This window comes from Haliotis rufescens, unplaced genomic scaffold (assembly GCF_023055435.1).
Source record: "Haliotis rufescens isolate VD_foot unplaced genomic scaffold, xgHalRufe1.0.p SCAF_3, whole genome shotgun sequence".
Lineage (NCBI taxonomy): Eukaryota > Metazoa > Mollusca > Gastropoda > Lepetellida > Haliotidae > Haliotis > Haliotis rufescens.
Window position 1 is genome coordinate 58,593,731 of NW_025964001.1, and position 12,811 is coordinate 58,606,541.

The 12,811-nt window shown below is 37.1% G+C and overlaps 1 protein-coding gene across 1 annotated transcript in view; it reads right to left on the bottom strand.

Annotated features, from left to right (window-relative positions):
* LOC124151118 (glycogen phosphorylase, muscle form-like) overlaps positions 1-12,811 on the bottom strand; it is a 51,940-nt gene that overhangs the window by 35,804 nt on the left and 3,325 nt on the right. The window contains exon 2 of the mRNA XM_046523443.2: positions 1,634-1,735. Within this exon, the coding sequence (XP_046379399.1) occupies positions 1,634-1,735 (102 nt within the window). The remainder of the gene's footprint in view (positions 1-1,633; positions 1,736-12,811) is intronic.

Sequence of the window (12,811 nt, forward strand, 5' to 3'; positions counted from 1 at the left end):
CGTCCGGAATACCCCGTGTCAAAGATTTCGACGTTGCATGATAAGAAATCACATTCCAACTGTCACTTTCATGATCTTGTAAGCAACGCTCTGATTGGTCGGGTGAAAGGTCGTTCTGACGTGACCCCTAATGGGATATCCTCAGATCTTTGTTTTGCGGTAGCGGTAGCAAGAACTAAGATCTGATTTTAATGAGAGAGGTACACAGAGTAAGGAAGAGAATTTACAGATGTCAACTTCTGCAAGCCCAGGTTGATGTTCCTCATAATAAGAAGTTGACATCCATAAATTCTCTTCCTTACTATTTGACTTTTCTATGAATGTAATTTTGAAGGCTTGAGTATAGTGGGTATCCGCATAGTAATTTTGGACTTGTCCCAGCCCTAGACTGTACCGCCTACAAACCATTTCAACAATTGGGCACTGACATCCTTGTGCCTTAATATATTGATTCACAAGTCTCAGGTTCTAAGGTTATCTTACTTTTGGCATATTTATTTTATGCGTTGGTGACTTAAGATTTACATAGGAACCAGTGAGATTTTAATTTTTAATTTTTTAATTTTTTATTCCCATCATTTCAAATACAAAGTATACATGGAACATGTTACATTAAGATCAGCTTGGTATATATTCAAATCGCCTTGTTGTACATTCAGTAGTTTGTTTCTCTAGTACATCTGGTAGATCTATATATAAGGTTTCTATACAGAATAACAGACAAATTGTAATATTAAATCATATCTTGGTATACTTGAATAATGTGTGGAATGAGGACCAAAAAGAGAAATATTTAGCTTGTTTACAATTTGAGAAAGCAATAGATCTTGTAGCCTCATAATATTTAATTATTTCCCACTTTACTTGTTTAAAATGTGGAATTGATTTCTTTCTCATTTGGTTATAAATTACAAATTTTGCAATTAAAAATATAATATTCAATGAGTTATTATTTTTTCCTTTAAATCCAAATAAAAGATTTTGGTTACTACAATCAATACTTCCTTCCACTGTTGTCCCTAACCAATCTTTCAAATCCTCCCAAATATGAATTGTATATTGACATTCACAAAACATATGAATAATGGTTTCTGGGCAAGTTTTACAAAGAGTACATGTGGGGGAATCTTCATAACCAATCTTAAATAAATAACTATTTGTTGCAAGAATATAGTGTAGTATCTTAAGGTGAAACCAAATTAGGCTTACACTTTGCGTACATCTGTAAACCATCAAATTATCATGATTATATATTTCCCACTCTTCATTACTAAAATTTTTTTGTAAAACATTTTCCCACTTAAGCATACCATGGGTGATTACGAAATTTGGGTGTAGAAGAGTGTTATAAAAGTCTTTACTTCCGCCTTTACAATTAATTATGAGTGAGTGAGTGAGTATGGTTTTACGCCGCTTTTAGCAATATTCCAGCAATATCACGGCGGGGGACACCAGAAATGGGCTTCACATATTGTACCCATGTCGGGAATCGAACCCGGGTCTTCGGCGTGACGAGCGAACGCTTTAACCACTAGGCTACCCGACCGCCCCCAATTAATTATGAGTGATACATTGAAGGGTAATATAGGTAGGGTAATATAGGAACCAGTGAGATTGGTAGATATAGTGTTACCTGGTACATGGCCTCATCGCAGGAACTCTGCATGCCTAGGTTGACCATGGTGTTGGAGAGGGTGCGCCCCATGTAGAACTCCAGGGAGAGGTAGTACACACGCTGCAAGCAAACAACTGACAGGTAACACCATCAAACTCGTAGACATAGAAGTGTACATATAATTCAGCGTTAGAAATTGGCACTAGTCCTTACCAAATAGTAAAGGTATCCTAAGGACTAGTAGAAATTGGCCCACTTTAACATGTTTAAGGGTTTTGCTACATGTTATCATTATAAGGACTAGTGGACAAAAACTGTTAGTTTCTAACCCTGTGTATATATATATATATATATACCGTATTCGACGTAATAAGCGCCCCGCTCTAATAAGCGCCCATGGCGATATTTGCTAATGTATTGGCTAATGAACAATCCCAATTAGCGCCCCCTTCCGATTGATCAATGTACAAAGGACTTATTTATTCGCATATATTCGCACTCGTGTTATACATATTATATGCACCCTTAATTACGGGCAACTAAATTCTGGGAAAATATACCTGTCTATATACCAGACAATCTAGTGATTGACATCATGAGCATCAATCCACGCAATTGGGATCTATAACATGCATCAACCAAGTCAGCGAGCCTGACCAACCAATCCCGTTAGTCGCCTCTAACGACAAACATAGTCGCCTTTTACGGCAAGCATGGGTTGCTGAAGACCTTTTCTACCCCGGGTCTTTACGGGTCCATTATGACTATTAAGTTATATCAGGGGTATTGATGTAAAAACAGTATTTGAGAATACTATATACCATGATATATATAGGACACATGTTGTCTCAAGCAATCTGGTGAACCATCTAAGAAAAATCCTGGACTATATCGCACAAAACCCATACAGAATCACTCATTACTATCATTTCCTGCAAGGAGTTTATGCTTCATTGTGCCTTGGTAGAACTGATTGTTTGTTTCTTTGTTGTTTAATGCCACACTCAATATCCCAGCTATATAACGGCAGATGGTAAATAATCAAGCCTGGACCAGACAATCCAGTGATTGACATCATGAGCATCAATCCACGCAATTGGGATCGATGACATGCATCAACCAAGTCAGCGAGTCTGACCACCCGATCCTGTTAGTCGCCTCTTACGACATGCATAGTCGCCCTTTTACGGCAAGCAAGGTTGCTGAAGACCTATTCTACCCCAAATCTTCACAGGTCTGGTAGAACTGAGATAAACATGAGTTTTCTATGTTGAACTATGTAGATTTGATGATGCTAATTGTAATATCAACTGAAACCTCGGTGCATTTGGTTTCCGAATCTAATTTAGCAGTGTCAAATCTACAGATAACATTGCACACTGCACCCACACAAGGATTGTCTCCTTCAAGTGGTGGATGGTAACAGCAAGTCATCCTGACTCAGCCTTATCATGTTTATACATCATTACCGTATTCGACGTAATAAGCGCCCCGCTCTAATAAGCGTCCAACGCGATATTTGCTAATATATTGGCAAGTGAACAATCCCAATTAGCACTCCTTCCGATTGATCAATGTACACAAGACTTATTTTTTCGCGAATAATAAGCACTAATGTGTTATATGCACCCTTAATTATGGGCAATTAAATTCTGGAAAAATTTATCTCTCGTATATAAACAGTTCAGGCCGTCAGCATAAACCACGAAATTTATCTTTCAACTCTGTTTTTTCCCACCAAAATAATATTCTAATAAGTGCCCCCTATTTCTAATTTTGAGAGCATCCTGAGCGCTTATTATGTCGAATACGGTAATCTGATTTTCATCTGTCACTAAATTAACATGTCCACCAGCTTGCTGTTCATGATTTTTTTAGGAATTGCCCTTGAATACGATCATCCAGCTGTCGGCAATCTACGAGATTTCATCAAGGACACCTATTTATCTTATTTTACTCAAAAAAGTTGATAAAACTAATATGAATTAGGGCTGCAACGAATACACTATGAGGCGAATATGATTCATATCATGAATATAGGGTAACGAATACGAATACTAATTCACGAATACAATAACAAGTCAGCAGCTGATGTATTATTTGTTGTATTCAGTGAAACGACAACAAAAATTATTTGACATCGTTTGTTAACTATTAATATATTATACATTTATATACTGCACTTATCCAGGTACTAGCATGTGCTCAAATGCGACAATGACCAGTGATCACAATACTGTCAAATTACATATTATATGAGCGTTATCTTTGAAGAAATCTATGCATATAATATGTTCTTATGGATATTTTTAGGTACAGGGTATGTGAATGCACATGATTGCATATTCATAAATATTCAATTCTAGTGGCCACGAATAACGAATTCAATTCATGAATGATGACGGTTCGATTCACCGAATCAGCCCTAATATGAATTGTACTAGACTCTATCTTTCTGAATAGCTTATGTCTCAGACTGATAGGTCTGTGGCTTCAGGATATTATGTCTGTATAAAATACATGAAGTATTATCTATACAGGAAATTGACCACTTGTGACAACATGACAGTTATCAGCAGCTGTGTCAGTATCATCCATCTATTGACCTGTCTGCCATACAATGCCATATGCCTAACAAGTCTAGTGTTTCATATACACCATCCAGAAAATGCAGATTGCTCAGACATCCGTAACACTGAAATTGCTGAAGATATTTAGAGTGCAATCAGTCTTTTCGCTATTAAGTTAACACAAACAATAATAACTCATTTATACCAAGATTGCTTTACCATGCTTACCCACAAATATCAAATGTACCGTATTCGACGTAATAAGCGCCCATGGCGATATTTGCTAATATATTGGCTAGTGAACAATCCGAATTAGCACCCTTTCCGATTGATCAATGTACACAAGACTTATTTATTCGTGTATAATACGCACTCATGTGTTATATGCACCTTTAATTATGGGAAATTAAATTCTAGAAAAATATATTTGTCGTATATAAACATTTCAGACTGTCAGCATAAACCACAACATTTATCTTTCAACTCTGTTTTCTTCACTAAAATAATATTCTAACAAGAGACCCCTATTTCTAATTTAGAGTGAGTGAGTGAGTGAGTTTGGTTTAACGCCGCTTTTAACAGTATTCCAATAATATCGCGGCGTGTCAGCTTAATGTGGGAGGAAAGCCCTAAGTAATGCAGGTCTCAGATGTTTACAACTTCGGTGAAACCCACGAGCATGGGTATGGGTGGTTTTTCACCAAAATAATATTCTAATAAGAGCTCCCCCATTTCTAATTTTGAGAGAGTCCTGGGCACTTATTACGTCGAATACGGTTACTGAAATCGGATCAACAATCAAGATCATGATATATTCTCCTTTTAATGACAGGTTTACCATAAATGTTTCTTAAAGTAAAACGAAATAATAATTGATTGAAAATATGCATCTTTTGTTGTTTGTTTATATCTTTAAACTCTAATTTCAAGGAAATTTCTTCTTGAATATTGTGCTCCTTCATCATGTTCATGTTGACCAAGAACTTAAATAACACTGGCCTAAAAAATAACAATGACACTAAAAGCATGGTAAACCATGGTTCCTTGTTACCATGGTAACAGTGCAACATCTGGACTACACCTGCCTCTGGTGGTGCACTAGTTAGACAATAGCAGACTTGCAGACAAAGTCTCCCCAGTCAGCGCCCTCATCACTTATATAATGGCATAATCCTTGCCACCTTTACAGCTTACATCACCAACTGTCCATCACCACCATTTTTATATACCATATTCGACGTAATAAGCTCCCCACTCTAATAAGCGCCCACGGCGATGTTTGCTAATATATTGGCTAGTGAACAATCCCAATTAGCACCCCTTCCGATTCATCAATGTACACAAGACTTATTTATGCACCCTTAATTATGGGCAAATAAATTCTGGAAACATACATTGGTCGTACATAAACATTTCAGGTTGTCAGCATAAACCACGAAATTGATCTTTCAACTCTGTTTTCTTCACTAAAATAATATTCTAACAAGAGACCCCTATTTCTAATTTAGAGTGAGTTTGGTTTAACGCTGCTTTTAACAGTATTCCAGTTATATCACGGCGTTTCAGCTTAATGTAGGAGGAAAGCCCTAAGTTATGCAGGTCTCAGACGTTTACCACTTCGGTGAAACCCACGAGCACGAGTATGGTGCTGACAAGCCTAGAAACATAATCAGGGCGAACTGGGATTCGAACCCACAATCATAGGTTTCTGGCATACCCAAGGGACACAACTCAGCACAGCGAAATCGCAGCGCCTTAGACGACCGAGCCACCTGTGTCACCTTAATGAGAAATGACTATTATCATAATTATTATGGCATAAGATGAACTGGTCATGAGTTAATGAGCTAACCCATCCCACTGATGAATCAAGATGACAAACTTGAGCACAGACCCATTTCCCATCTTCTTTATGCCTAATAATGGTCCAGGGGTTGAAGTGGGTCTGTTAATATCTCAGTCTTAGCCCTTCAATGGGAGTCTAAAGCTGGCAAACTATATTTTAATAACATCATAACACTGCACATCCTCTGAAGTCCTTTGGCGATTATTTAATGAGGATTTCCTTGTTTTAAACAAAACTCAGTAAACAACATGATCAAGAGATGAAAAACAGAAATGGACAGTCGGAACTTACCAGTGTTATCAGACATGTGAAAACAGAAATGTTATTTAATATCTTGTGCCTGCTGTAAATTACTTTGTTATAACGATCCAGAAGTAATTTTGCATCCATTTGGATGTATAGGCAGAGCTCCAGATAAGCTGCGTATCTGCGTGAAATACGCATCAGAAATGCAGAAATACACAGTAAAATATAATCCAAGCGTATCAAATACGCAACGAACATTACAGATACGCTACAAAAATAAAACTGGCGTATCATCAAAATATTGTGAAGTAACCCTGCGTATTTCGATTAGCAAATCAGCAACTCCATGATGACAGTTATATCATGATCATTTGCCATCACACTTTCTTGTGGAAGTATCGTGGTATTTTTGAGTCCTATAAAGCTCTCGAACCCACATAACACCAGTTTGCAGGGACTAGATGAATAGTGTTTTTAAATATTTAACTTAAATACCCACATGTGTAAAAACTAGTGGGTAACAGAAATTTGAATTACGCAGATAGAATTACTGATACCCAATGATTTAAAAATGCATGGGTAAAATACCCACAACACCAAAAGCTTATCTGGAGCTCTGTATAGTGCATGTTATTTACTCCATGCTCAAATTTTACGGACATAAAGTGAGTGAGTGAGTATTGTTTTACTCCGCTTTTAGCAATATTCCAGCAGTGTCACGGAGGGGGACACCAGAAATTGGCTTCACACATTGTACCCATGTCGGGAATCGAAACCAGTCTTCGGCGTGACGAGGGGACACTTTAACCACTAGGCTACCGGACCGCCCCTTACGTACATAAAACCATATTTACAAGACAGAAGTAATTTTACTAGACTCAGGCTTTGAATGAGTGACTTAGAAATCACAAACTGAGGCACTGACAAAGAGTCCATACTGCCAGACATTGATGTTGTATCTACCTGAATGTTAAATGTCAAAGTCAAAAATATTGATTGTTTGCCATTTGCCATCTGAAGACCAACAATGAACACCTACTATGAAGACCTACATGACAGAAGCTGATCGAATGGCACATTGTATACTTGTATACAGAGATACAGATAAGCTGCGTATTGCGTAAAATACCCCTAAAAATGTTCAAAACCCTATTACTTTCAATTAACTTGCATACAGAAATGCATGGATTAAATGAAAAACTAAAATTATAAAAACACCACTCGTAAATACCCAATGAAGCTTTTTCAGCATGCATACAACAGAGCTAATTTCCAAAACACAATTACGAGCTAATTTACTTTCCAGTTCCTATAGTTAGAACCGTTATATACATCTAAAACACTATTAATTTTTTTTACATCTCAAAATGTTCACCTATTTTGGGAAAAATCCAATAGAGTGATGAATAGATAAGTGAAAAAATATTGGTTACTCAATGAAAAATGTAATAACCCAATTAAAATAGAAACCTGTGAGTAAAAACTCAATAGCTCAAAAATATTTCTGGAGCTCTGTGTATATCATATGTATATCAGAATGGTCAGGCTGAAGAGAGTTGCCAAAAAAAGCAATAACATTTTATTATAAAAGCAATAACCATGATAACAGCAATAACCTCTCTTTCTAGAAGCATTTGCAGTTCTCAATAACCACGTGATAATCATGATATTAGTTAATTTATTCACATTCAATGAAAATACCAAGAAACTGACAAGCTTTACATAAGCAATAAGTTAAACATAATTAATGCTTGCACGACCATGATAATATATAGAAATGACAACCCATTAAATATTCAGTGAATTTCACTTCTATATATATATAATTTAAAAATTTAAAAGTAAAATTTAAAAGTAAAAACTAGGGTTATAACCAGATAACAAACTCAAAGGGACCACTAATTTTAGTTCACTGAACTGCAGTCCGTTCCTCACTCTTGTCGCATTTTATATACAGCATATATTAACCTCAAAGGCTATAGCCTAATCACGTTTTTACTATTGTTAATGGGGGGAGTAAAATGAGGAAAAGGTGTCAGTACTTAATCCAGATAATCACTTTCCTTCAATTGTTTATTCCTGCTTTCAACAGCCGCGCGTGGCCGCAGATGTTTTGATAAGCTGATATGTAGAAATGACAACCATTTGAAATTCAGTGAATCAGATGAAGAAATCTGATTCAGATGTAGCCCAAAATAGCAGATTCGTATCACTTCTGGATTTCTAATTGGTCAATCATTTTGATTTTTTTTTGATAGGTTACGATAGCTCAACTATAAATGTGTTCCTATAGCACTAGGAACGACCCGAAGACAGAGTCAAATTCAATTGAACATATGCATTCCTTGGTTGAGATCAATACTTGGAAATGTTCTGGATTTTGTTAGTAAGGAGATTCACACTGTGTCCTGGGACTTGCATTAGGTAGCTCAATTCAACTGAGAAAAGAGATAGGCATATGAGAAAACCAATGTAACATGGAGAAACTGTTTTCTTGACAGTTTACACAACTGCAATACCTGCTTTAGCATCATTAGGATGCCAGTGCAATACTAGATGAAACAGAAGCCAATAGTGTTAACCACAGTCACCATCACGATCATGTCTCTATTTGCAGACATTACATGTCTGAAATGTGTGCACAATGTCATGTCCGTAAGTTGATCTTGGTCTCTGTCAACATTGAAAAAATGTCCACATTTTAGAGGGTGGGTGGGTGGGTGAGTGGGTGAGTGGGTGGGTTGGTGAGTGAGTGAGTGAGTGAGTGAGTGAGTGAGTGAGTGAGTGAGTGAGTGAGTGAGTGAGTGAGTGAGTGAGTGAGTGAGTGAGTGAGTGAGTGAGTGAGTGAGTGAGTGAGTGAGTGAGTGAGTGAGTGAGTGAGTGAGTGAGTGAGTGAGTGAGTGAGTGAGTGAGTGAGTGAGTGAGTGAGTGAGTGAGTGAGTGAGTGAGTGAGTGAGTGAGTGAGTGAGTGAGTGAGTGAGTGAGTGAGTGAGTGAGTGAGTGAGTGAGTGAGTGAGTGAGTGAGTGAGTGAGTGAGTGAGTGAGTGAGTGAGTGAGTGAGTGAGTGAGTGAGTGAGTGAGTGAGTGAGTGAGTGAGTGAGTGAGTGAGTGAGTGAGTGAGTGAGTGAGTGAGTGAGTGAGTGAGTGAGTGAGTGAGTGAGTGAGTGAGTGAGTGAGTGAGTGAGTGAGTGAGTGAGTGAGTGAGTGAGTGAGTGTTGTTTCACACTGCTTTTAGATCTTCAGCGCGACAAGTCAAAACTTTGACTACAGCAAAATATTATGTTCATAATGAACACCCATATAACAAACTGACAGACAGATGTAACGAACATTTGCTGCATATATGCTCATAACAAACTACCTTTATAACAAACTAAAATAAGTGGTCCCTTTCAGCTTTTTATAACCGTAGTTCACTGTAATACACTACCCCTGCACAAACTGTGGTCCCTTTCAGCTTGTTATAACCGTAGTTCACTGTAATACACTACCCCTTAACAAACTGTGGTCCCTTTCAACTTGTTATAACCGTAGTTCACTGTAATACACTACCCCTGCACAAACTGTGGTCCCTTTCAGCTTGTTATAACTGTAGTTTACTGTAATACACTACCCCTGCACCAACTCTGGTCCCTTTCAGCTTGTTATAACTGTAGTTCACTGTAATACACTACCCCTGCACAAACTGTGTGTACATGCACCGATTGATGTTTTTAAGACAAGGAGCGAGTGAGTGAGTGAGTGAGTGAGTGTTTCACACTGCTTTTAGATCTTCAGCGCGACAAGTCAAAACTCTGACTATAGCAAAATATTATGTTCATAATGAACACCCATATAACAAACTGATAGACAGATGTAACGAACATTTGCTGCATATATGCTCATAACAAACTACCTTTATAACAAACTAAAATAAGTGGTCCCTTTCAGCTTTTTATAACCGTAGTTCACTGTAATACACTACCCCTGCACAAACTGTAGTCCCTTTCAGCTTGTTATAACCGTAGTTCACTGTAATACACTACCCCTGCACAAACTGTGGTCCCTTTCAGCTTGTTATAACCGTAGTTCACTGTAATACACTACCCCTGCACAAACTGTGGTCCCTTTCAGCTTGTTATAACTGTAGTTCACTGTAATACACTACCCCTGCACAAACTGTGTGTATATGCACCGATTGATGTTCTTTTTGACAAGGATAGCTGAACACTTCAAATCAGATCATGTCAGCATGATGTGGCAGTTTCTTGCAAGACATGATCCCTAAGTCATATTTACTTCACCATGAAAGAAACACCCTGAGTCAGCACAATCCTCTGTGACTAACATAAAAATAAATTGTTTGCAATGAAACCTGTTTTGGTCAAGCAGTGAAACGAAACATCAACAGCACTCAACATGATCAAGGACAGGGCATTGACTGCAGTCTACAAGAGTGGGCCAGACTGTGCTCGGGATCGTCCTCTGTTTTTACAGTCTCTTATACATTCTCTCCACTCAGCATTCTCAGAAGATCAAAAGCTGGTCATTGTAGCATGGACACCCCCTTAAGAGGCTATCTTTCAGCTACAGCGAGGCTAAATGGAACAAACAGTCACACATCATCAATCTTCCCTCAAATGGGACATGTCTGACTGCATGTATATGTACAGGTAGATAAAACGCTCCTGTCAAAACATTTTTTAGAGATAGGACAGAGATAGCTTAAAATATTTAAAAAAAATTTTTAGCATCCAATGTTCAAAATTTAGCATGAAAGTCAAGGGGTACTTGTCATAACCTTCATAACTCAGAGCTCCAGATAAGCTTTCGGTGTTGTGGGTATTTTACCCATGCATTTTAAAATCATTGAGTATCAGTAATTCTATCTGGGTATTCAAATTTCTCTTACCCACTAGTTTTTACACATGTGGGTATTTAAGTTAAATATTTAAAAACACTATTCATGTAGTCCCTGCAAACTGGTGTCGTGTGGGTTCAAGAGCTTTATAGGACTCAAAAATACCATGATATTTCCACAAGAAAGTGTGATGGCAAATGATCATGATGTAACTGTCATCGTGGAGTTGACGGAATGTCCGTTTATAATTTCCAAATAAGTTGCTGATTTGCTAATCGAATACGCAGGGTTACTTCACAATATTTTGATTATACGCACAAGTTTTATTTTTGTAGCGTATCTGTAATCATGGTAATGTTCGTTGTGTATTTGATACGCTTGGATTTGATTTTACTGCGTATTTCTGCTTTTCTGATGCGTATTTTACGCAGATACGCGGCTTATCATGAGCTCTGGATCCAACATTTGTCCTTCAGCAAACTTTTTACTTCAGTAGATCTTACACTTTACAAATGGTAAAGTCATTGGCAAATTCACCCTACTAGACTTAAATGAGTACATGGAAAGGCACCGGACACTGACCAGAGGGGACAGGCTCCTTTTTTATTTTCGGAAATTTAAAGTTAAGGGAGTCCCTATCTAAGGGTTCACTCCAGGAATTTTCTGACATGGGCCCTTTATGTAAAATTTTCAAATACTTCAGAGGTACACCTACACTTGCCCATACATCACAATGTTAAAATGCCCCATTATATTTGAAAATGTGGACCTTTTTTCAAATTTAGGGGCACAAGGCCCCACCCTAGAATTATCCCTGCCCTGTATTTAAATACTATAGAAACCTCAGGGTTCCCCTTTATTTTGAACATTGCATACTACTCGTTACTCATATTTGATATCATTATCATAGTTTACATGGTAGTAAAGAAATATTTATTTCAGAAATCATAATTTACACGGTAGTACAGTATTGTTCACTTCAGAAATCCAAGTTTACATGGTAGAACAGTAACATTTACTTCAGAAATCCAAGTTTACATGGTAGTACAGTAATATAATATTAACTTCAGAAATCGTAGTTTATATTGTAGAACAGTAATATTTACTTACGAAATCCAAGTTTACATGGTAGTACAATAACATTTATTTTAGAAATCGTAGTTTACATGGTAGAACAGTAATATTTACTTAGGAAATCAAAGTTTACATGGTAGAACAGTAAAATCTATTTCAGAAATGCTAGTTTACATGGTAGAACAGTAACATTTATTTCAGAAATCATAGTTTACATGGTAGAACAGTAACATTTATTTCAGAAATCATAGTTTACATGGTAGAACAGTAACATTTATTTCAGAAATGCTAGTTAACATGGTAGAACAGTAACATTTATTTCAGAAATCATAGTTTACATGGTAGAACAGTAACATTTATTTCAGAAATCATAGTTTACATGGTAGAACAGTAACATTTACTTCAGAAATCCTAATTTACATGGTAGAACAGTAACATTTACTTCAGAAATCCTAATTTACATGGTAGTACAGTACTAAATGATCTTGTGACTTTAGATGTTCAGGACGAATTTTGAATAGATTTGGATGCCAGTGAAGCTTAAGTTACTTCCAGTGGTTTAAGACCAGGGTTGCAACAACATCCTACCAGGAAGTAAGCTGGGAAAACAAGGCCAAATG